This window comes from Heterodontus francisci, chromosome 1, assembly GCF_036365525.1.
Source record: "Heterodontus francisci isolate sHetFra1 chromosome 1, sHetFra1.hap1, whole genome shotgun sequence".
Taxonomy (NCBI): domain Eukaryota; kingdom Metazoa; phylum Chordata; class Chondrichthyes; order Heterodontiformes; family Heterodontidae; genus Heterodontus; species Heterodontus francisci.
In genome coordinates, this window is record NC_090371.1 from 139,971,576 (window position 1) to 139,998,295 (window position 26,720).

At 43.2% G+C, this 26,720-nt stretch overlaps 1 protein-coding gene across 1 annotated transcript in view; it reads right to left on the reverse strand.

The window, feature by feature from the left end:
• The window catches only part of pgm2 (phosphoglucomutase 2), a 73,914-nt gene that overhangs the window by 28,286 nt on the left and 18,908 nt on the right, over nucleotides 1–26,720 (reverse strand). Inside the window, exons 6-11 of the mRNA XM_068036978.1 lie at nucleotides 25,006–25,199; nucleotides 23,287–23,476; nucleotides 16,744–16,841; nucleotides 10,094–10,274; nucleotides 6,618–6,711; nucleotides 5,162–5,291 (exon numbers count right to left, since the gene is read on the reverse strand). Coding sequence (XP_067893079.1) covers nucleotides 5,162–5,291; nucleotides 6,618–6,711; nucleotides 10,094–10,274; nucleotides 16,744–16,841; nucleotides 23,287–23,476; nucleotides 25,006–25,199 — 887 coding nt within the window. The remainder of the gene's footprint in view (nucleotides 1–5,161; nucleotides 5,292–6,617; nucleotides 6,712–10,093; nucleotides 10,275–16,743; nucleotides 16,842–23,286; nucleotides 23,477–25,005; nucleotides 25,200–26,720) is intronic.

Genomic DNA, 26,720 nt, shown 5'->3' on the forward strand with positions numbered 1-26,720 from the left:
TGGATTTGGAGAGGTCAAACAAGGCAAAGGAATACACGATGATTGGGAAAATATTGAGAAGTGTAGATGAAGTGAGGGACTTTGGAATATATGTCCATAGATCCCTGAAGGTAGCGGGACAGGTTGATAAGGTGGTTAAGAAGGCATACGGAATCCTTTCCTTTATTAGCCGAGCTATAGAATATAAGAACAGCGAGGTTATGCCGGAACTGTATAAATCATTGGTTAGGCCACAACTCGAGTACCGTGTGTAGTTCTAGTCACCTCATTACAGAAAGGATGTAATTGCACTGGAGATGATACAGAGGAGATTTACGAGGATGTTTCCGGGACTGGAAAAATGCAGCGATGAGGGAAGAATTGAATAGGCTGGGTTGTTCTCCTTTGTATCAGAGAAAGCCGAGGGGAGATTTGATTGAAATGCACAAAATTGTGAAGGGCCTGGATAGAGTGGATGCAAAGGGCCTATTTACCTTAGCACAGAGGTCAGCGACTAGGGGGCATAGATTTAAAGTGATTGGTAGAAAGATTAGAGGGGTGATGAGGAAAACGTTTTTTCACCCAGTGGGTGGTGGGGGTCTGGAACTCTCTGCCTAAGAGGGTAGTAGAGGCAGAAACCCTGAATTCATTTAAAAGGTGTCTGGATATGCACCTAAAGTGCCATAACCTGCAGGGGAACAGACCAAATGCTGGAAGGTGGGATTAGGCTCGGCGGCTCGTTATTCGGCCAGTGCGAACACAATGGGCCATGTGGCCTCTTTCTGTGCCGTAAACGTTCTCTGATTCTATCCACAGTGATGGCGAAGTTCAGCACACCAGAGCAAAAAATAAGGCTGAAGCACTTGGCATCAGGGCAGTTAGTGGAATAGTGGTATTGTCACTGGACTAGTAACCCAGAGACGCAGGGTATTACCCTGGGGTCATGGGTGCGAATCCCACCATGGCAGAAAGTGGAATTTGAATTCAATTAATAAAAAAAAAATCTGGAAATAAAAAGCTAGTCTAACAATGGCCTTGAAACTATTGTTGATTGTCGGAAAAACCCATCTGGTTCACTAATGTCCTTTAGGGAAGGAAATCTGCTGTCCTTACCTGGTCTGGCCTACATGTGACTCCAGACCCACAGCAATGTGGTTGACTCTTAAAATGCCCTCTGAAATTGCCTAGCAAGCTACTCAGTTATACCTTACCACTAAAATGTCGATAAGGAATGAAACCAGATAGACCACCCGGCATTGACCTCGGCACCAGAAACGACAATGGCAAACCCAGCCTGTCAACCCTGCAAAGTCTTCCTTACTAACATTTGGGAGCTTGTGCCAAAGTTGGGAGAGCTGTCCCACAGACTAGTCAAGCAACAGCCTGACATAGTCATACTCACGGAATCATATCTTAAAGACAATGTCCCAGACACTGCCATCACCATCCCCGGGTATGTCCTATCCCACCAGCAGGACAGACCCAGCAGAGGTGGCGGCACAGTGGTATACAGGAGGGAGGGAGTTGCCCTGGGAGTCTTCAACATCGACTCCGGACCCCATGAAATCTCATGGCATCAGGTCAAACATGGGCAAGGAAACCTCCTGCTGATTACCATCTACCACCCTCCCTCAGCTGATGAATCAGTACTCCTCCATGTTGAAGACCACTTGGAGGAAGCACTGAGGGCGGCAAGGATGCAGAATGTACTCTGGGTGGGGGACTTCAATGACCATCACCAAGAGTGGCTTGGTAGCACCCCTACTGACTGAGCCCAAAAGGACATAACTGCTAGACTGGGTCCGCAGCAGGTGGTGAAGGAACCAACAAAGAGGGAAAAACATACTAGACCTCATTCTCACCAATCTGCCTGCCGCAGATGCATCCGTCCATGACAATATTGGTAGGAGTGACCACCGCACAGTCCTTGTGGAGGCGAAGTCCCGTCTTCACATTGAGGATACCCTCCATCGTGTTGTGTGGCACTACCAACGTGCTAAATGGAATAGATTTTGAACAGATCTCACAATGCAAAACTGGGCATCCATGAGGTGCTGTGGACCATTAGCAGCAGCGGAGTTGTACTCAACCACAATCTGTAACCTCATGGCCCGGCATATTCCCCACTGACCCTCAGAGAAAAATAAATCTCATCTCCAATTTAAATCGAAAACGCCTAATTTTTAAACTGCGTCCCAGCTCTAAACTCCCCCATTAGGGGAAACATCCTCTCATCATCCACGTTTTGAAATCCCCTCAGGATCGTCTATGTTTCAATAAGATTATCCCTCACTCTTATCCCAAGAATCCGTCGAACAAACCTTCTCTGGACTGCTTCTAATGCAATTATATCCTTTCTTAAATAAGGGGATCAAAACTGTACACAGTACTCCAGATGCAGTCGAACTAAGTTCCTATGCAACTGCAGTAATATTCCCGACTCTATCATTACCATCAAGCTGGGGGATCAACCCTGGTTCAAAGAAGAGTGCAGGAGGGCATGCCAGGAGCAGCACCACAATGAGGTGTCAACCTGGTGAAGCTACAACACAGGACTATTTGCATGCCAAACAGTGTAAGCAGCATGCGAAATACAGAGCTAAGCGATCCCACAACCAACAGATCAGATTTAAGCTCTGCAGTCCTGCCACATCCAGTCGTGAATGGTGGACGACAATTAAACAACTAACAGGAGGAGATGGCTCCACAAATATTCCTATCCTCAATGATGGGGGAGCCCAGCACATCAATGTAGAACAAAAAGATAAGGCTGAAGCATTTGCAACACTCTTCAGCCAGAAGGGCCAAATTGATGATCCATCTCAGCCTCCTCCTGAAGTCCCTAGCACCACAGATACCAATTCGATTCACTGCGTGATACCAAGAAATGACTGAAGGCACTGGATACTGCAAAGGCTGTGGGCCCTGACAACATTCCGGCAATAGTACTAAAGACCTGTGCTCCAGAACTTGCTGCGCCCAAAGCCAAGCTGATCCAGCACAGCTACAACACTGGCATCTGCCCAGCAATGTGGAAAATTGCCCAGGTATGTCCTGTGCGCAAAAAGCAGGACCAATTACTGCCCCATCAGTCTATTCTCGATCATCAGTAAAGTGATGGAAGGTGTCAGTGACAGTGCTACCAAGCGGCACTTGCTTAGCAATAACCTGCTCAGTGACACTCAGTTTGGATTCCACCAGGGCCACTCAGCTCCCGACCTCATTACAGCCTTGGTTCAAACATGGACAAAAGAGCTGAACTCAAGAGGTGAGGTGAGAGTGACTGCCCTTGACATCAAGGCAGCATTTGACCGAGTGTAGCATCAAGCATGGGGCGGCACAGTGGCGCAGTGGTTAGCACCGCAGCCTCACAGCTCCAGTGACCCGGGTTCAATTCTGGGTACTGCCTGTGTTGAGTTTGCAAGTTCTCCCTGTGTCTGCGTGGGTTTCCTCCGGGTGCTCCGGTTTCCTCCCACAGCCAAAAGACTTGCAGGTTGATAGGTAAATTGGCCATTATAAATTGCCCCTAGTATAGGTAGGTGGTAGGGGAATATAGGGACAGGTGAGGATGTGGTAGGAATATGGAATTAGTGTAGGATTAGTATAAATGGGTGGTTAGTGGTCGGCGCAGACTCGGTGGGCCGAAGGGCCTGTTTCAGTGCTGTATCTCTAAATATAAATATAAATCTAAAGCCCTAGTAAAACTGGACTTAATGGGAATCAGAGGGAAAACTCTCCGCTGGTTGGAATTGTACCTAGTACAAAGGAAGACGGTTGTGGTTGTTGGAGGTCAATCATCTCAGCTCCAGGACTTCACTGCAGGAATTCCTCAGAGTTGTGTCCTAGGCCCAACCATCTTCAGCTGCTTCACCAATGACCTTCCTTCAATCATAAGGTCAGAAGTGAGGATGTTCGCTGATGATTGCGCAATGATCAGCACCATTTGCGACTCCTCAGATACCGAAGCAATGCAGCAAGACCTGGACAATATCCAGGCTTGGGCTGATAAATAGCAAGTAACATTCGCGCTGCACAAGTGCCAGGCAATGATCATCTCCAATAATACAGAATCTCATCATCTCCCCTTGACATTCAATGGCATTACAATTGCTGAATCCCCCACTATCAACATACTAGGTGTTACCATTGACCAAAAACTGAACTGGAGTAACCAAATACCGTGGCTACAAGAGCAGATCAGAAGCTAGGAATCTTGTGGCAAGTAACTCACCTCCTGACTCCCCACAGCCTGTCCACCATCTACAAGTCAGGAGTGTGATGGAATACTCTCCATTTTCCTGGATGGATGCTGTTCCAAAACTCAAGACGCTCAACACCATCCAGAACAAAGCAGTCCGCTTGACTGGCACCCCATCAGACATTGGTAGCAGTGTGCACCATCTACAAGATGCTCAGGCAGCACCTTTCAAACCCGCGACCTCTACCACCTGGAAGGACAAGGGCAGCAGATGCGTGGGAACACCACCACTGCAAGATCTCCACCAAGTCAGATACCATGCTGACTCGGAATTATATTGCCATTCTTTCACTGACTCTGGATCAAAACCTTGGAACTCCGTCCCTAACAGCACTGCGGGTGTATCTACTGAACGTGGACTGCAGTGCTTGAGGAAGGCGGCTCACCACCACCTTTTCAGGGCAATTAGGAATGGTTAATAAATGTTGACCTTGCCAGCAATACTCACATCCCCTGATCGAATAAAGAAAATGCAGATGTTACCCTAGATTGAGCATATAGAGGTCCATCAGAAATCATTAACAAGCTGAGACTGACTGAACAATTGATTCCAGTGGTTATTGTGTAGTTAGAAGACAAAAAATCAAATCTTAAAGTCCTGGTTTGTGCAGCCACTTAAATATTTTAAATAAACATTTTAAAAAGGGCTTATAGATAACATCCAACTTGAACTAAAGAAATTTGGCTTTGTTACATACATAATAATATACATAAGACTCCAACGTAAAACACACAAAAAGGTTTTCAAAATTATGCAAGTTACAGTTAACAATTTATGTGGTTCAATATTTGTCTTACAACTAAATAATGTAAAGTTACTTCAACTAGGAAACAAATTAAGGGCAGTCTCCTGGTCATGAAGGCAGAGAGCTAAGTGTATAATGAAGGGCATATATGCAGTAGATGCATCATGTTACTACTTACTTTTCATAAATTGCTTTGAGCTGCTGTGTCAGAGTGGTATTCTTGGTTGCCAAATAGCTGGCTGATTCTGCAACAATAGCAGCAGCACTAACACCATCTTTATCCAGGACAAATTCAGTAGACATATATCCTACATTTTGCAGAAAAAAATTAGAAGATGAACCTATTTTATTTTATTCACATTTCTTACAAGCACACCCACTTTGAAAGAAACATTGGATTCAAATATAAATGACCTCCATTAAAGCAGAGTCTGCCACATTTCCAGGTTTAATGTTAGTGATGAAACAAAAACAAGAAATGCTGAAAATACTCAGCAGGTCTGGCAGCATCTGTGGAAAGAGAAGCAGAGTTAACGTTTTAGGTCAGTGACTCTTCATCAGAACTGGCAGATATTAGAAATGGAAAAGATTTAAGCAAGTAAAGCGGGGCTGGGGGCAAGAGATAACAAAAGAGAAGGTGTTGATGGGACAAGGTCACAGAGAATAACTGACCAGAAGTTCATGAAGCAAAGGCAAACAGTATGTTAATGGTGTGGTGAAAGACAATGCATTAGTACAGAGAGGGTGTTCATGAGCAGCCTGGCCCCAAGCACACATGAAAAATGTGGGCAGGCACACTAGCAACAAACAAACGAAAATAAAATAAACATAAAAAATAACTAAAAATATTGCTAGTGCTGTCAGATTGCTGGGAAATGGGAGAGCTTGAAATAAAAAAAGACAAATGCTCAAAGTCAAATAAAAACAAGGCATGCACATTTGAGCCAACAAAATAGTTTGTTTGGGGTTAACTTTTTAATCAGAACTCTCAGAACTGAGTTCTGATGAAAGGTTACAGCTGAAATGTTAATTGATTTTTCTCAGAGAACTGTTTACACTGCACATCAATGGACAAGTGGTCCACTCTTCATCAGTACGAACACAAATGTTTAAATGAAGTACACCAAGTGTAGATGAGTTCCCATCAAGTTTTCCTGAGAAAAAAACATTTCATCAAAATAGTCAATTATGTGGCAGCACCACAACTCTTTCAGTGTTAGGGTGGGAGGACATAAAAGACAAACCTTTCATTTAACATTCAAGAAGCTCTCGGGATAATTCTCAAGTACCTCATTAGCAATGCTTTCTTAACACTTCACACATTTATTACTCATAAGAAATAGGAGATTCCATTGGCCTTACACAATATAGATAGTCGGTATTCTTCTGCCACAAAGACATACCCAATTTTTGCAGATAATCTTGCAGTTATATGAATACTCACCTTTCGTTGTAAAACCTTCACAACTCCACCCCACCTCCCAAAGTTGCACACAACTGTCAATGAATGAGCATTTTGTGATGGAATATATTGTTTTCACATTAGTTTGTTGACTGTGCAGGAGAAACCCAATATTTATTTCTTTAAAAAAGGAGTAAGTTGGAAACAAAGAAGTGGTTAATAACAGTCTCACCAATTGCTTCTTCAAAGGCAAAAAGCACCGTATTGCCCTTATCTATAAGTTCTTTAGCTTTGTTCCCCATCCATTTAAAGCCAGTTAAGGTTTCCTAAAAGAAAAAACATAATCTGAATCTACCACTCTTGGAATCATGCAGCTGCCAATGGTAAACAAGAACAGTTTATATCTTTACCAGAATTAAACTTTTTTAGTTTAGGCCGGGGGGTGGGGGGGGGGGGGGGGGGGCAGGGCAGCGCGGCTGTGGTAGGAGGAGGAGAAAGGAACATTATTCTTAGCAATCCTATTTTAGTCATCATCAATCTCTCATCTGGGATTGTCCAGGCCATAAAGATTTTTGTGACTACAATCAGTGTCAGATGGACTGCCTGACTGGTGTTAAACGGGGCACAGCAGTCTACCTTTCAGGGTGGGGCCAAAACCAATTAAATTGATCCTATTGAAATTCATAGTCATGTTTATCAGGCCTCATTGCAGTATTCTTTTCTTTGGAGAATGGCAGATGTGTTGGCAACTATTAATAAGGATCTTTCTTTAACAGAAAACCAATCGTAATACTAAATAGCTTTGAAGATTCCCCCACCAGAGGAGTCCAGAGCAGAAATGGTAAATGACTTAGGAGGTCATCTGAAAGACTGCTGTTGTGTGTGGTAGGGTGATTGAATGACATAAGGTTAAGCTATTGACCCTAAGCACCTGAATGTCCCTACTTTAGCTCTTCTGCCTCGAAGAAGCTGAATTCTCCAGGTTCTCGCTTGATTGTTGAACAGAGAGAAAATGGAAAGTTAGCAATTGTGGTGCTTGTTGGAAGAGTGCAAATATACCCCACCAAATTTGACACAAGATTTCAGAGATTGGGCTTGAAAAGCATGATCTTCCTCCATAACAAAAATATTATATAGTGAACCCACCCCCCCCACCACCACCACTCTCAAGCCAGTAAGCAGAAAAGCTGGGATTTGCCGAAGTGCTCAATCACCTGCTACCCCTTGTCCTCACCAGAGTTTTTCTCTCCAGCGCTGAATATTCCTTCCTCTCCAGAGCAGAAATATTATGAATCTAGCACAACTGCATTTTGCATTCCACAACTAAACACAGATACTATGCTTACCCACTTGCACTTGATCCACACTATTGTAAAATTAGTAGATATTTGGAGGAAACCCAATCTGTACTTCGCACCCTAATGCACTGTGCAGAAATAGTGATCGCTACCCTGGGTTTGGACATAGCCAACCTCTCCCCTACAATCATGCATTATGTACATGATTGTAATCCTCATCACTCCTCCCCCCTATACCCCATATCATTTAGATAATCAAAATCCAAAAACCTCACTTGAACACATAGCTTGAATTTTACTAGTCTGCCGCAAATTACAGTGGCAGGCTTTGATGTCAGGAGTCTGCCCACGTGGAGTGGCCACCTCTGAGCTGCCATGATATTTCACATGGGGGTTCATGTAAATGGAGGGCGCGGTCCCAGGCAATGGCCTTCGTGCCACTTTTAAAAGGCTTCAAGCCCTTAGAAGAAATTTCAATTTTTAAAGGTACATTATTGTAAATGGTGTTTAAAACATTAAATAAAAGTTGGAGGCCCTTTCCCACCGTTCCCCACCCCCCCCCCCCCCCCCAATGTTTGTCTTAGGGCCACCGAACCAAAATAAACTTTTTCCCAACCTAAACTTCCCCCTCCCCCCAACCCCCCCATCCTCATTACCTTTGTCATTCAATCCCTTCCCACCATCCTCTCAGCCAATGTTTTCCCCACCACCTCCGGCCCTGAAAATTTCACTCCTCCCCCCTGCCCACCAGTGTCGCACATTGGTTCACCAAAAGAGAATCCGAAGGCGTGGGATGTCCGGCCACTGGCTGGAATATCGGTGTGGGATGGTCACCCGGTCCAGGTAAATTAATTAACATGAATCTGAATTAATTTCAATACACAAATGAAGGCTCCACCACTGTGCAGTGGTGGGGGGGGAGGTCGCACAGAGGCCTCGCCGCTGATTAAACCTGGTGAGGCCTTCTCAGCATTGGGGCCGAGGTGGGCCTCTCCTGGAAAAATTTTCCAGGCTCCCCTCACCCCGCCACGACCCCCGACGTTGGAGGGCTTGTAAAATTCAGCCCATATAGGTTCCCCTCCCAATTCACTGAAGATCACTTAGCTGATCAGAACGGTCCTCTTTTCCCCATCCTCCTCTTCTGCTCCTCCATTATCTTGTCTCCCCTCTCTTCTTCCTTCTTTCTTAAGCAACTATCTAATTTCCTTTTAAAAGCATTTATGGAACCTGAATTTTTGTTTGTAGCAGAAAATCTACCTGGTGAGTAATTTTTTGTAATCACCTTAAATGTTTGTGCAACACTTTGACATCAAGTACTGCCACTCTACAACACTTTAAATGGCTAGTGGCAACAGTGAATGAAAACATTATACACTGCCAAATAACCAGTAACAGAGGTAGAATGTAAAGGAAATTAATACCATTAGAGGTTCACTCCTGGTTTCATGAGCTTATCCAGAGTAGCGAGCTATTCAAACCTGGAATATTCCAGGTTTGATTCTCAGTTTGTCTTCAGTTGACAGTTTGTTATAACAGTAATAGAGGATTTACAATTGGCCTCAGCTCCTTGAGTTAGGGAAGAGGAAAAATACTGGACAGACAATAGCAAGTATTTTCTGATATTCAAAAATAAAGCAAATATAAATCAGTTGGGCCAACACCTGTAGTGGGGAAAAATGTAATAGGAGTAGTCACTCAGTTACAGTGCACAAAGACTATACAGATAGCTCAAAGGGATTTAGACGGAATAGAAATTGCAGCATGATCTAGATTACTGAACTAGTGGACAAATGCTGTCCAGTACCTATAAATAACTTGAATCTTCACAAATTTCCACATGTAAGATTTTTCAAGGTTAAGTCCAGTTGAATGATGACACAATAGCTATTTAATTTATATGAAATAATAAATGGGAAAAGCTTTGGTTTTGGCTTGGGTAGTAACTAGTGTAGTTCTGGGACCTTTTTCCACTATTCGAAAGGAGAATACGTAATATTCTAAAATTTGCTAACAATAAGCTACAGAGCCAGATGAAAGTACAATGAAGACAAATTGCATTCAACAAGATCTGGACACATTAAGCAGAATAGATTAAAAAGAGTTGGATGCAAATTATAAAACTTTCACGAAAATTTTACAAACAATGTGAAGCTGTTGTCTAGAAAGAATGCAGAACCTTTCCTTTGAGTCCAGGAGAGGTTAGGTTGGACATGGTTTGTGGATGAAATGGCATGAAGGACTAATGGCCTTATTGTTTCATGCTTTTTTGCATTTTTAAAAGAGAGCACGAACATTTAACTAAATCAAAATTTATTTAACTGGATTACTAGAAGTGATGATTCATGTTGGTGGAGATTTTCAGACTAAACACAACTAATAGCTAATTGTAAAGTCAAAACAATAAGTATACCTCAAAATGGAATCCTTCCTTTAACGCAATTGCCCGGAGGATTTTTGAAGAGACTGTGCTGGATAGCATATATACTTTTTTGAGATAACTGGATTCTGGATTTTGCTTCTTCCAGCAAGTAAAAATCCACCAACCCAATAAGGCACCTAATTCATTCCCTGAAAATACTTTCCATTCTCCACTAGGAACAAAAAAAGAGAAAGTTGTGAGTCAGAGAGTCACAGAGTTATACAGCACAGAAACAGGCCAATTGGCCCATCGTGTCTGTGCCAGCCATCAAGCCCCTATCTATTGATTTGAGAAATTAACATTTTATTTAACACTAAAAGCATAATGAAATTAATTATGGCATTATCTTAACAAAAGTTTAAGACTCATCCATGAGCAGTGCCCCTATAAATGCAACAATATTGTTAACATGCTCGAAGACAAATGCCAGATTTGAGCACAACAATAAGACCTGTGTGAACGGACACGCCCAAGAAAATCAGGCACCTACCAAAAAAAAACACTTATTGAGACACGCAAATAACTTACATGGTAAAATATATAAGAGGGACTCTGGAAGAATGAACACTGGGCCTTGATGGCCTTCAATGCACCAAGCCCTTTGACAACTTAAAACACAGGATAGCGCTGCAAGTTGCTGTATCTAGAGCTTTCACTTAGTCTGAATCACTGGTGCTTCCCCTTGTGGCTGCTCCCTTTTTGCCCCTAAATGCTCATGAGGTCAGTGTTTGCTGGTCAGCACAAGGCAGCAGCAGGTTTTGTAAAATAAATTTTTTTAAAATTCGAATGCTCTTTACCCAGCATGCATAGTGGCAAAGAAAGAAACTGCTCAGTCTCTGGGATTGAATGCTTGCAAAGCTCTATCTTAGAGACACAGCAGTTTCTCTGCCATTATGGATGCTGGGTAGTTAACTCGCCATTAGACTGAAATGTTTAATGTACTAATAAAAGCCTATTTGAAAATAAAGGCACCTGCAAAAATTGACAGCTGATGCCTGTTCTTAAGGTGTCTGTAATTTAAAGGTACCACTGTATTTCCCAAAATGGCCCAGTCCTAACTTATAATAAAGTTGATTCTGTGTCTTATTTTTTTTTTTAACAGTTATGAATTTTTTTTAAAGGTTTAATCTTTGGACGCAAATACAATTGTAATACAGAATGAATGAAACATAATTCAAACATACAAATTCTACAAAACTTTATAAAGGATCCAGGAAGGCATATCACACAGGGCTATGTGCACAGCCAAGCCCACGGGACTAACTGTTTTGTTCACGCTTTCGGTAAAACCCACAGGTGACATACAACGGGGGATCACAGAATTGTTACAGTGCAGAATCATAGAAAGTTTAAGGCACAGAAAGAGGCCCTTGGCCCATTGTGTCTGTGCTGGCCGAAAAACAATTCACTTATTCTAATCCCACCTTCCAGCAATTGGTCCGTAGCCCTGCAGAGGTGCCTATCCAGACTCCTTTTGAATGAGTTGACGGTTTCTGCCTCAACTAACCTTTCAGGTAGTGAGTTCCAGACCCCCACCACCCTCTGCCCATCGTATCTGCAGCAGCTCTCCGAATAAGCAATTCACTTAGTGCCTTGCCCTGCCTTCTCCCAGTAACCTTGCACCTTCTTCCTTTTCATATAACTGTCTAATTGCTTCATAAATGCTTCATTTGAACCTGCCTCCACCACACTCTCAGGCCAGACCTTAGCCATTCGCCACCAGAAGAAGTTTTCCCTCAAGTCGCTTTTGCTTCTTTTACCAATTACTTTAATTCTCTGCCCACTCGTTCTCGATCCTTTCACGGCTGGGAAGTTTCTCTCCATCGACTCTGTCCAGACCCCTCATGATTTGGAATACCTCTATCAAATCACCTCTCAGCCTTCTCTTCTCCAAGGAAAACAGTCCTAACTTCTCCAATCTATCTTCATAACTGAAGTTCCTCATCCCTGGAACCATTCTCGTGAACCTTTACTGCACCCTCTCCAATGACTTTACATCTTTACTAAAGTGCGGCGCCTAGAACTGGACGCAATACTCCAGCTGAGGCCGAAATAGTTCTTATACAAGTTCAACATCACCTCCTTGCTCTTCTACTCTATGCCCTTACTAATAAAGCCCAGGATACTTGTTAACCACTCTCAACCTGTCCTGCCACCTTCAGTGGCTCATGCACATATACACCCAGGTCCTATTCTCTTCATTTAAAATACCTGAAAGTGTTTTTGCATAATTGAACTATAGTTATAGTTATAAGTATGAAATGAACTTTCATAAATTCACCATTCTATAGAGATGCTTAGTGATGACAGTGAAAGCATTGCGTGTTTAATTAGAACAATCTGTGAGCTTGGCATTACCTCATGGAATATTACAGTATGAACATTTAAATGTGTTTGTATGAAATTCCTTCCTCAACAATGGTGCAATTTCAAGGCCAGGATTCTTTAATATCAATTATATAGGTTTCAAGTTACGTGATCAAGCTGCTAAAAACGTAAGCTTTAGCTAAATTGGTATCAAAACATTTTGTTCACATTAACAGGAGTGTGGAAATCTTACTTTGAAATTTGAATAGATAAATCAGATACTGTTAAGTTCCATATCCCACTCAATCGTGATGTTTGGATAAGTTATTGTTATGAAAGTGCTTCTGTCTTTTAGTTAGAATTTTTTTTGAGGAATTCGTAGTCAAACTGAAGAAATATTGGACCAGTTTTTTTCGAGAGTCATGAAGGGGACACTGAAAGAACTAGTTTGGCAATAATGTTTACTGGTTGTCAGATGACTCAAGTTAAAAACAGAATAGAAACTCTGGAATAGGGGAAGATGTGGGCAAAGAAGTGACAGGCACCCCTTGATAAGACAAGCCTGGGAGCAGCAGTGCACATCTGAGAGGGCAGCAAACTCACAAGCTTTTGGTTGTAGTGTTAGTGTGTTTTACCTTCTGGAATGAGATAAAGTTAGCTTCTGCTGCTGAAGTGTCAAGGAAGGAGAGAAGACCACAACCCAGCTCGCCTTCCAGCAACTCTCCAAAAGACCCTGAGAAGTCCATTGTGTTAATTCATTTTGTCTCCTGTCTTTGAAGAAAAGCCTGCTAAATTACTTCTCAACACTGCCTGAAAAGAACTGTTCTAATAGAGCCTAGTGATCTGTCTACTTGTACTCCAAAGTTAGACTCTATGCTAGTTTTGAAACACAATTTATCTCATATTCTGTTTTGTTCAGGAATGAGCAAGTATTCAGCCCATTTTTTTGTCTGTAACAGAGCTCTGAATTTTAAAAAATCCCTTTTGTTTTTTTGGTTAACATGTGTGTGTGCGTGTGTGTGTGTGTGTGTTTAAAATTTCAATCTGTGCGTTTATGCTTTACTTCATTACTAGTCAAGACTTGCTTTATAATAAACTGATCATTTTGTTGTTCATTAAAGAAACCTGGTTATTGTGTTCTATTCTGGGGAAAATAGAGTATATGATTGACCGTATCGGTAAGTGGGAAAATTTAAAATATATGTTGTGACCTGCGGAGAAGTGGGACTAGAATAAACAGTGCACTTCTCCCCGCCTCAGTTGTAACATTATTGTCTCCATCCATCTAAGTTAAGGGAAACAACAGCTAGAGTCACCAAGAAATTCAAGCTAGACAAGTGGAAAACGAGAAAACCATTGAAATTAAAGGCAGTATTTACAGCACTCATCCCAAATGAAAATCTGTAAATGATACAGTATCTACTTAGTCAGAGTTATAAGCTCTTAGCAACTCCTTAAATTTTTATGGCTCCCTTCATTAGTTCGATACAGATGAGTTATTTTTGGTCAGCTGAGCTTCGGACACACACAAATCAGTTACCATTCAGCATCTCAAACCAAGCCACTGAGAAATCTACACAAGTAAAAGTTTCTGTTTGCCTTTCAATGGAATGCCAATTTTGACTAAAGAAATACACATACTTAGTCAAAGCAAGACAGCTTAAGCAATGGTCGGCAAGCAGGCTTAGAATGTACATTGGATATTACTGGAATTTTGCTAGCAAAAAACCAAGCAGCTTAGCTGCAGAGCACAGATAAGCTTCCAGCTGATTTTCCTGCGAGGGCCACTTTACTGATTAGGGCATTAGATTGCTGAGTTTTCTCAAAGAATCCAAAAGTCAGATCTGCCCTTCCATGTTCCATTGGTGTATAGGCTGCCTTCCACTAGTGCCCTGGAATAGTATGGACTTGCCTGGTTCAGATATCTTAGTCATTCTTCCTTGGAGGACTGGCTTTGCTCCAAACTTCAGTTGGTGGTTCTCTGGAGCTAATCTACCTGCCAAGACCCTATTGCCTCTTCCCTCCCCTCTGCAATAGCACAATCACTAGTTGGCTATTAAGCAAATGACAAGTGTGGGTTTGAGCCCTCATTAGATGCCAGGAACTCATGAGTGATATGGTGACAAACAGCAGACCTCGAATAAAATACATGAATGCACTGCCACAATCCTCCTGACCATAGCAGAAACACAACAAAAGATGATTCCCCAAGCTAGAGTTGCAGAGTTTTAGCAGCAGTAACTTGTCTGCATCCCAAATGCACTAAGTACCAATTCCTAGATACATGAGCAGACGTCCTCAAAAGAACACAAGAAATAGAAGCTGAAGTAGCCCGTATGGCCCATTGAGCCTCCTCCACCATTCAATACGATCATGGCTGATCTTGGGCTGCAATTCCACTTTCCTGCCCACTCCCCATATCCCTGCGAGACCAAAAATCTATCTATCTCAGCCTTAAATGTATTCAATGATGAAGCATCCACAACCCTCTGGGCTAGAGAATTCCAAAGATTCACAACCCTTTGAATGTAGTAATTTCTCCTCATGTCAGTCCTGCATGATTGGCCCCTTACCCCAAGACTGATCCCGGTTTTCAACATTCCGTGACCAGTGGGAACAATATCTCAGCTTCTACCCTATCAAGCCATTTCAGAATCTTGTATGTCTCAATTAGATTGCTTCTCATTCTTCTAAACGCCAGAAAATATAGGCCCAATTTACTCAGCCTCTCATCATACTCATACCTAGCCTCCAGCTATTGTTTGTCCATTAAACATTATTCCAGGTCTAAAAATTCCTCCACCAGCTATATGAGGGACACCAATATCTATAACTCATGCATAACTGCTGACATGTCAGCAACCTTGATGTTCTAAACATCCAAGTTCACTGTCATGTACCAGGCCTACTCTTAACCAATTGCTTAAGCCAGATCCTCATTGAAGGAACTTTGGCAAATAGATGTAATCTATGGTGAGGCTGATGACTCCAAGATGCTTGGCACCAATCAGCAGACTGTCATGCAGGCGCCCACCTGCCAAGAATGAGGCATATTAATTTCACAACATGGACATTAAATTTCAAATTGTTGCTGGGAAGAAGAGAAGGCCTGTTACAAGGAATTGCCAGGCCCCTGGCCGGAAAGACATTTCTGCATATTAGCAGGCAGTGTTGGAACAAAAAAGTTATCCCCTGCTCCCATACAATACACAAAACAGACCTGGTCAGGTGACCACCCTGCTGGCCAAATTGGGCAGTTTTAAATTGTAGAGACAGTGTTTGAACTGGTAGAAAGCTCTTTGCTCCTGGACTAGAAAAGACCAACTCTCCTCCTGTCTGCTCCCATCTCTTTCTCACAGAACTGAAACCTACTGAAGACACATGAACTCCAAGAAAGAAAAGTCTCCTACCGTGAACAAGGTTTAAGAAGAATACTGGGCTCTAACAAAAAACAAGATCTACCTACAAAAGGGCCCTACAGTGGGCTCGAACAACCCTAACAACAACTCTTCAAATATTGCCTCAAACCTTTCCACTTTATTTTTCTTCTGCTCTTTTCTGTCTCTATTTGCATGTGTATATCGTGTCTGCATGCTAGCGTGGGCACGTCGTGTGTCGTAGGCATCAACCGAATTAGAGTTTAAGTTTTAATAAAATTTCACCTTTCTTCTTTAAACCTAAGAAAGCTTGTTGCCTTATAATTGGAAAGCAGTGAACAAGGATTCACCAAGAGGGAGCTAAAAACAATGTTAAAAAATAAAACCCCGTTACAGTAAGACCTGGTGAAGGCTGAGAAGAATCCCTGGACACCTTTCTCACCTGGTCGTAACAATACTTTACAACTTTCCCCTTTATTGAAAGAAATCCACCCAATAAATTGGTCCTGAATATCACATATGAGCTGTAGAAAACTCTTCTACTGACTGCCTAGGAATTCTAACTCATGAACGAGAACAGTGTGGCCATGTCTTATATGGCACAGAATATTTTGTTGCATTAGATGGCTAACAATTTGGAATGTCACCTTTGTCCCATCAAAATTACCAATAAGGACAAGCAGCAAAGCAGCATGCTTCCTACCCTTTAGTTCTCGCACTGTTAATCTGTGGGAATACAAGTCATAACTGATTCATAGCTGTCGACACCATGTGATGCATGCCAGAAACAATCGGCATACAAGATTTTTAATGCAGCCTGAAGGTTCTGAAACTCTCTGAAATTTTATCTGAAATTCTTATAATAGTTATTAGGGAACTCGTGTGCATTGGAAAAGTGCTTGCATCTTACAAAATGCTTGCATAACTCAATGAAGAGTTTACGTATTTACTGCATACCTCTCTTGTTTCTCAGCTACAGCAAGTCGATCAGCGTCTGGGTCATTTGCTAAAATGATTGTGGCTCCCTCCTTGTCAGCCAGGGCAAAAGCTAAAGTCTGTAAATAATGAAAAGTTTTACTTAATGAAGTATGGCAAGTGCAAGTAAAACTTTTTAGCACACAACTCAGTTGGCCTGCTTCCTCCAAGTACTGTGGATAATAGATTTGACAGCAAGTTTATTGTTATACAAGATAAATGGTGGAGGTCCAAAGACACTTGCGGGACCAGGTAGACAAATCATTAAAATGTCATGAACAGGGACAGAAAATTATCAAAAAGGCTAGTGAAATGCTGGCCTTTAAATCTAGAGGACTAGAATACAGTCGGGGAGAAATCATGCTATAGCTATACAAAGCCCTGGTTAGACCACACCTGGAGTAATGTGAGCAGTCCTGGGCACCACAGCTAAGGAAGGATATACTAGCCTTGGAGGGAGTGCAGCATACAATTTCTAAAATGATACCTGGACTCCAAGGGTTAAGCTACGAGGAGAGACTACACAAACTAGTGCTGTATTCCCTAGAATTCAGAAGGTCAAGGAGTGATCTGATCGAATTTTTCAAGATATTAATGGGAACTGTGGGAGTGGATAGAGAGAAACTGTTTCCGCTAGCTGGGGAGGCTTGGACAAGGGAAACATAGCCTAAAAATTAGAGCCAGACAGTTCACTCAGAATTGTTCCACCCAGCTGCACAATAGAGGGGAGGTGTTGGAGGAAGATGGTGTGGCTGACTGTGCTAAAGGTTTTAGATAGATTGAAAAAGGTCACCAAGAGTTAGTATATATGATCAAGGTCACCAAGAATGTCATTTGTAACTTTGATTAGGGCTGTTTCGGGGTGGAAACTTGTGGAGTGATTCAAACAGAGTTGAGGAAAGAGCAGCACAGATCTGGGTAGTAACAACATGTTCAAGGACTTTGAGAGGTCAAAGAGGTTGGATTTGTGGTGGTAATTTGCAAGAACAGAGGTTTTAAGGGATAATATTTTGAGGAGGAAGGTCAATGAAAGCAGTATCGAAAGGGTGGGGCACTGTACCTGAGGAGAGGGAACAATTTACAATGTCAGCTAGTGTGGGAATCAGGAAAGGAAGCTGGGTGGTTAGTAACTTAGTGGCTATGGGGCCAAGGGGGCAGAAGGTGCGTCATGGAGAGGATGAGCTTGAGAGGGGATAAACTGGAGAAAGACGTGGGCTGGAATTTCACAGTGAGGTAGTGGCCTCGTCCACTGGCTGAAGAGTTGGGGATGAGCCTACCTCCACCAGGCCCTGCAGAGGCAGGATGCCCTGCGTCCAGGAGCTGTCAGCCAATCAGAGGGTCAGTAGCTCTTCAGGCCCAGCAGTACCATTGGGAGCAGTGGCCACTGTTGGGATTGCACCTTGCAAGAAGAGGACGATGGACACCGGCCTCCAAAAAGGTAAGTGAGGATCGGGCCTCGCCGGGGACAACAGGCTGGGCCCCGCTGAGGGGTGGTCAGAGTCTAGGGCAGGAGGGTTGCTTTAGGGAGGGCTGCCTGAGTTGCTGGGGAGTGGGGGGAGGGGGGGGGTGCTCTCCATTGGGCACAGGATGTCCGATCAGGAGGGCCTCTCCGCCCTGTCCGCATGAAGGCCGCCAGGTATTACTAGGCGGCCTCCTCAGGTGCTGCAGCGCCTGTCCGGTGCTGGTAAAATACCAGTACCAACAGGAAGAGGCCTGTAAGTGGCAATTAATAGCAGCAGGGGCGGGTAGACGATGGGCATGGCACCCCCTGCCTTCCACACGATTTTACGCCCCTTTCCTGCCTTGGAACCTGCTCCCGGTGGGGTGGGGGGCTGGTGGGGGTGCGGGCGTTAATTTCTGACTGTGGTTTCAGGGCTAGAGCACGGAGGAACCTTCAGAAAAATTTGGCTTGGCTGGGAAGGGAAAGGAGGTAATGGCAGCAGAGGCAACTGAATGAATAGTCTCAATCTTAAGTGAAGTCCATGAGCTTCTCCTATTTGTTAGAGGTCAGAAACAAGGGGAGAGGGGTTTAAGAAGACAGTTAGCAGTGGAGAAAAGGTGAGAGAGTTTATCTTTGCATTCTAGGATCACGCTAGAATAATGAACGGTTTTGGCAGAGGAGAGCCAAATCCAACTGTTTTTGATGTGGTCTAGCCAGATTTGGTGATAAATGTCTAAACCAGTTGTGTACCATATGTGTTTCAAATATGCACAGCTTTGAGTAAAGATGGAGGCCATACCATGGAAAACAATCAGGTTGGGAGAGTTTAGCCAGGGACAAGGGTATCAAAGGTGCAGCTGAGGTAATGTTTGAGCAGATGGATCATAGTGAATGCAGGACCAAAGGCTAACAGTTGGGAGGCATGAAAGTATATGACTTGAGGATGAGTTTTGCCCAGGAGTGGAGCCAGAAAAAAAGTAGGGTCGGAAGGAGATAGGAGGAGTGGTATGGGATACCTTATTCTCTATTATCATTTTGTATGTACAAATTACTACTTGCTGATCTTGGGGGACAAACACTTGATGCATTTGTACAACAATGCAAGAGCACAGGAAATAGAAGCAAGAGTAAGCCAAGCGGTCGCTTGAGCCTACTCTGCCATTTAGTAAGATTATGGACACACTTTTTGGGATTTTCTTCTCCCTGCTGCTTTCACATGCGTTCAAGTCCTCTGAAGAAGGAATTTTCCTCCACACAAGATCAGGTGGCAGGTTGTTCAACCTTGCCCGTCTAAGAGCGAAGTCCAAAGTACAGAAAGTCCTCATCAGGGAACTCCTCTTTGCTGACGATGCTGCTTTAACATCTCACACTGAAGAGTGTCTGCAGACACTCAGCGACAGGATTGCGGCTACCTGCAACGAATTTGGCCTAACCATCGGCCTCAAGAAAACGAACATCATGGGGCAGGATGTCAGAAATGCTCCATCCATCAATATTGGCGACCACGCTCTGGAAGTGGTTCAAGAGTTCACCTACCTAGGCTCAACTATCACCAGTAACCTGTCTCTAGATGCAGAAATCAACAAGCGCGTGGGAAAGGCGTCCACTGCTATGTCCAGACTGGCCAAGAGAGTGTGGGAAAATGGCGCACTGACACGGAACACAAAAGTCCGAGTGTATCAAGCCTGTGTCCTCAGTACCTTGCTCTATGGCAGCGAGGCCTGGACAACGTATGTCAGCCAAGAGCGACGTCTCAATTCATTACATCTTCGCTGCCTCCGGAGAATACTTGGCATCAGGTGGCAGGACCGTATCTCCAACACAGAAGTCCTCGAGGCGGCCAACATCCCCAGCTTATACACACTACTGAGTCAGCGGAGCTTGAGATGGCTTGGCCATGTGAGCCGCATGGAAGATGGCAGGATCCCCAAAGACACATTGTACAGCGAACTCGCCACTGGCATCAGACCCACTAGCCATCCATGTCTCCGCTTTAAAGACGTCTGCAAACGCGACATGAAGTCCTGTGACATTGATCACAAGTCGTGGGAGTCAGTTGCCAGCGTTCGCCAGAGCTGGCGGGCAGCCATGAAGGCGGGGCTAAAGTGTGGCGAGTCGAAGAGACTTAGCAGTTGGCAGGAAAAAAGACAAAAGCGCAAGGGGAGAGCCAACTGTGTAACAGCCCCGACAAACAAATTTTTCTGCAGCACCTGTGGAAGAGCCTGTCATTCTAGAATTGGCCTTTATAGCCACTCCAGGCGCTGCTCCACACACCACTGACCACCTCCAGGCGCTTACCCATTGTCTCTCGAGATAAGGAGGCCAAAGAAGAAGAGGATGATCCTCGACCTCAACTCCACTATCCTGCCCAATCCCAATATCCCTTGGTTCTCTTATAGCCAAAAAATCTATTCGTCTCAGTTTTTTAATATACTCAACGACTGAACATCCACAGTCCTCTGGAGACCGAGAATAATGTATCCAAATTTACTGATGATACAAATCTATGTGAGAAAGTAAGCTCTGAGGAGGACACAATGAGTCGACAAAGGGATAAAGACAGGTTAACTGAGTGGGCAAGAAGGTGGAAGATGGGAGTATAATGTGGGAAATGAGGTTATTCACTTTGGTAGAATAAAAAAACAGAATTTTTTTTTTAAAACAGTGAGGAACTATGAAATATTGGCATTAAGTGGAACTTTGGGTGTACTCGCACAAGGAACACAGAAAGTTAGCATGCAGGTACAGCAAGCAATTAGGAAGACAAATAGTACGTTGGCCTTTACTGCAAGGAATTCTTACTCCAATTGTACAGGGCTTTAGTGAGACCAAACATGGGGCTGGATTTTGTGGAGGAAGAGGGATTACCGGCACCGAGCTCAAAAGATGGGAGGACATTGCCTCGGCCTTTTCGTGTCCCCCTCCCAAACTGATCCTCCAGTGTTCTGAATATTAAGTTTCCCACGCTAGGATCCCCTTCCATTTAAAGACAGGGACCCCGCCTCCAAGAGCTGCCAGCCAATCACAGGCTGGCAGCTCAGCAGCGTCACTGAGAGCAGTGGCCACTACAGCAGAGGTCTTGGACCCAGGCCAGCACTGGAACCACCTCAGGTTAAGTGAGGTGGGGTCGTCGGGGACAGTCTGGAAGGCCCCGGCGAGGGGGAGTGGGAGAGTGAGCTTGAAGTGTGGGGAGCGGGGGGCAGTCCTGGGAGGTGGCCGTGGCCCTGCATGGGCCACAGATTGCCCATGGAGCAGGGACACCCCCTCCCCACCACAACCCCCCTCCCCCCACCCAAAGCCCAGAGAGGGTGCCTCATTTTACAAGGCACCCTCCGAGTGGTGGAGGCAACCCCCACCACCGCTGGTTATACCCCAGAGGTGGCGGGAAGAGGCCCTTAAGTGACCACTAATAGGCCACGAGGGCCTCAATTGACCTCTGGATAGGCAGATTTCTTGGCGACGGGGTGGCAATGAGGCCTCCACACCCCATCACGATTGTATGGGCCTCCCACCTCGCCTCAAGGGGGCCCCATAAAATCTTGTCCATGCAGTACAGTGTGCAAAAAACAGAAAGTGCTGTCAATACTCAGCAGGTCTGGCAGCATCTGTGGAGAGAGAAGCAGAGTTAACCTTTCAGATCTGTGACCTGTGATTTCTTATGTTCCTTATCTGTGCTCCTGTGAGAAAATGCAAAGAGGCTGGAAGACATCTAAATGTGAAGTCATAAGATCAAAGGAATTCAAGACCATTTCGTTATAAATTAAAACAAAACTATATAATTTGGTAAAAGTGCTACCTACAAACAAAATGTACCCTTTTACTATTGCATTGGCTTATCTATTCTGCAATAAAGCTTGTAAATTATAAATAAATGTAAATGTGCCAGTGTGTTGAATGCAATGATTTAGACTCTGAGCTCTTAACATTTTCGCTGCTTGAGCTTCAACTGTTGCACCAAAAGTGCTCAAGCCTTAAAACTCGAAATTTCAGTATTTATATATTGCGTGCCTATGAAAGTAAAAAGGATGCTGGTGGAAGGACTATTTGCTGTATTATATTTTTGGTCCTGATTCACCTTGGAAAGTGAGAATCAAAAGTAAGATTTAAATATTCAACATCACAGGAGGATGTCACCAATTTTTTTTTAATGAGTTCATCTTTCTCCAATCCTCAAAAGAGCAAGCAATGAAGCTTATTGTTCAAGTAATTGTAACACTGGATAATAAGGATGTTGTTACAGATCTCTGGCAAAGCTTTTCATATGCACATTTGAGGCGATTATAGCTACTGCACCTCTAAATACTGGTCTGCGTTTTCAACGGATAAAGGCTCAATGTGAAACTTCATGACAACAATTTTTACATTGGGTATGGTGGAAAGGCCACAAAAAGAAACCCGACCCGAACCAGAGGGAACTACATCGGACCCGAGCCCGACCAAGCCCAAGTCCCTCCATTTTCCCCCCCGAGCCCGACCTGACCCGAGCCCGACCCAACCACCGCAACGTTCCCTTTACTTACTTTCTGACTCCCAATCTTCAGGAAGCTGCAGCATGAGCGTGATGGCGTCATATAGGCGCTCACACGCTCACTGTGCAGACTCAGAGTTTCCCTGCTTGACGTCCCAGATTCGCAGCTCAGGTATGTTTTTAAACTTTTAACACTTACCAGCAATTCTTGCTGTGTGTGTCCGACCTGGACCCAGCCCAAAGGCCGGACCCAGAAAAGCAGCCCGACCCGACCCGAACCTGACACATGTCGTCGGATCCCGTCGGGTTCGGGTTGGGTAACAGGCCTTTTAGTATGGTGGGGTGTTCGTGCCAGCAGCTCCTAATATATGCCGCTTGCATTAATACTCGAGTAAACTTATTAAATGTGTTACAGCTAGCTACCAAGAAGGTGTGTTTTTTTTTTCTTAATCTTGGGCTTCCCAATGCCCAGCATTTGTAAATCTGGAAATGCTACTCAGGGGTTACTTTCAGCTATGGGATACCTGCACAATGGGAACCAATGGCATCAATATCCCACTAAAACCAATACAGAAGCATCTTCGACTACTGTGGCTAATATACCAACACACTTTACCAGTACATCTTTGCCTTCTTCTGGATTTGGGTATTTGACAGTTGGAAACTCTGGATCAGGATCTTTCTGCTCTGGAACTGCAATGGGAGGAGTGAAGTTGAATGCTGTGAGAGCTGCTTGTACAAATTCATGTCCAACTCCATGCACGGATGTGTGTACAAACTTAAGTTTAGTTTCCTTATTTATATCCCTAGATATAAAAAGGAAATTGAAGTCAGATCAGAAAAAATATTGCCAAGCTCAGGCAACTGAAAGCAGTGAACTTTTTGAATAAAACAGATCACAAAAAAATTGAAATCAATACCAATAAAACATACCAAATATTTATTTGGAAATAACTTATTAGAAATACTGATGAAGGGTCATCGACCTGACATGTTAACTCTGTTTCTCTCCCCACTGATGCTGCCAGACCTGCTGATTATTTCCAGCATTTTCTCTTATCATTGGAAATAGCTATTGAGAATTAACAGGTCTTTGAAACCTGTGCTGTTGAGTGATCATCTGCATTGATATCAGTGGTGCACAGATATTGAAGCTTGACAACAACAGAGAAAGATTCATAGGCACAATGCATCAAATTCCAGATCTCTTTCACACTTTTGAGTACAACAACTTGCATTGATATTGCACCTTTAAACTTCGAGAAACATTCTAGAGGCTTGGACAAAGGAGGAGATATTAGGAGGGGTGACCAAATGTTTGGTTGTAAGGAGGACGTCGGAAGTGGTGAGGCAAAAGGATCTAAGGAGGGAATTCCAGAACGTGCAGCCCAGTTAGCTGAAGGCAAGGGTGATGATGGTGGGCAAATGAAAGGGGAATGCACAAAGGGCCAGAGAGAGGGGAGCAGAGTTTTGGTAGCAGGGATGTGGTAGGAGGGTTGGTTGTCAGCCCGCAGGCTACAGAGATGGGGAGCATCAAGGGCAAGGGTGGCTGGCAGGGAGTAAGTGGAAGGAGGAGGAAAACAGTCTTCTCTAGTTTGACCGTACTGGTGCTTAATTAACTAAACAATTACTAAACATTGTACGTGGATTTAGGACTCAGCTTCAATCATAGGTCCCAGCTACTTATATTGCAGCACTCTAACCTTTTGACCCCCTTTCAAAAGGAAGTCATTAAGTTGTAACTACTGAACCCAAGTGCTCAATTTTCTGAAAAACAGCTACTGAAACCAATTTATTTCATTGCTGATATACATTTAAACACTAAAGATAAATTTTCATTCAGAATTACTATTTTGGTGAGATGCGGGAAGAGGATGGATAAGGAAGCCACGTAATTCTGTGTGTTTAAGTGCCATATATGCATGAAAGTTAACCTCTTAATCCAAATCATGTCTTTACTGAATCACATGTAAGCCAAATAAAATTATAGTGGGATATAAACAAAAATTTCTGGTAATACTCAGCAAGCCAGGCAGAATCTGTTGAGAAAGAAAGAGTTAGCATTTGAAACATTATCTCTGTTTCTCTCTCCACAGGTGCTGCCTGGCCTATTAAGTATTTCCAGCATTTTCTGTTTCTATTTCAGATTGCCAGCATCTGCAGAGTGTTGCCTCTATATAGATATACGAGGTTTCCAGATAAAGGCCAGTTATACCGAGCAGCTTGAGTCAGATTCTGCAGCACAAGACCAAATATGTGATCAAATGAATTTTAAAATGATGACATTAACCAGCTTGTGATGGAAGTCAAGTGTTAAGTGCATCTGGGCACTCACCTGTGAAAGCAATGCTTCTGTAGACACTCAAGATATTTATTTTTCATATTTTCATAAGGATCTTTAATGAGTGAACTGCAGTCAACAAGTTTGTCATTCCATGACTCCGACCATGGCTCCAAGTTTTCTTCAATAGCCTGTGCGATTTCTCGATCATGAGGTAGAACAATCTGAGCTCCATTATTCCAGTAAACCTGAAAATTACCAAACAAACCATAGTGGTTACAGCATTTACAGACATTGACTAGTGTTTGGACAATTCAGGACAAAATTCATCGGCATATGTCTAAAAATAAATATTTTGAATTTGTGCAAAAAATGGTGAGTGAAATTACTCAGATTGATCACCCATACAAGTATAGAAAATACTCTTGCTTTCAATTGTGGACTACCAGCCCTTTCCTGAAGTACTCTGAACCACAGTGAAAGGTTGAGGATGGACCCAAATGGGTGTTTAGTTCAGAACAATGTGCCTTACTATTTAATTCAAGTTAATGAGTTTGGAATGCGCTGCCTGAGAACGTGGTGGAGGCAGGTTCAATTGAAACATTCAGAAGGGAATTTGATAGTTATACGAAAAGGAAGAATGTGCAGGGTTACGGGGAGAAGGTAGGGGAATGGAACTGAGGGGGTTGCTCTTTCAGAGAGCTGTTGCGGACAGGATGGGCCAAATGGCCTCCTTCTGTAACAATTCTGTGATTCTGTAATTAAACCAGGGCGATTTATATGATTCAATTACTTCTAAGAAAATAAACTGAGAGATACAGAGGCATAAAGCACTATTCCCTTTTCTTGAAGACTTGATCAAACACAAGTAATTCATTATATATAAAGTAATTCATTTATTGAATTAGCTGTTAGCCTACAATGCAGTTGCTCCATCTTGAATGGTTGCTTGAAGATTTTATTAAGTGAAGATGGAATTTCCTCTACAACTTGGTAGTTAGCAAAAGTGCTTAATATTCTTATACTTTTGCATTGCAATGAAATAGTGAGACCACAAAAATCTTGCCAATTTCACAAAAAGACATTATCAGTGGGGCAGTTTATCCATCATCTACACTAATCAAGGAATCATGAGCATTAGCCTTTCAACACCCCCAGGGTGATGATGACAATGGATGAGTTTTGTTTTCAACATGGCTACGGGGTGAAGCTCCACACTGATGGAGTACATTTGTTTAAAAAGAGAGCCTACCATGTACTTGGTCCAGTTATGGTCACTATTCTGAAAAAGCATTTCAACCTTTACAAACTTATAAATATGAGGGAGATAAAATAGCGATGACAGATATTCTTTGCACTGAGTGAGCTGAGGTAACAAAACAGGACAAATTCAAATTATTCAAAGTCACTAACTTCTGGAACAGGATAACCACTGAGTACAGAGAATCAAACTTGACTCAAGAAACAAAGATAGATGCAGGCTTGGTGCTGAGTTCCTTGTCTTAAGTTATGCAAATACAAGAAACGATAAAATAAGACCCATAATTCTTTTGCAACAACCTTAAGCTGCTTTTACATTGAACAAGACCCATGCATGCACAACTGGATTCCAAAGCACAGCTTTACGTGAACTACAAGTTAAACAGCCTGGAAAACCCCTAGTCCAGTCAAGTGATTCCCAGCACTTTTAAATTAGACTTGCAGGCATTGCATGAGGCTCCTGCATAATATTAAAGCAGCTTAGGAGAAGAAATGATAAATTGAATATT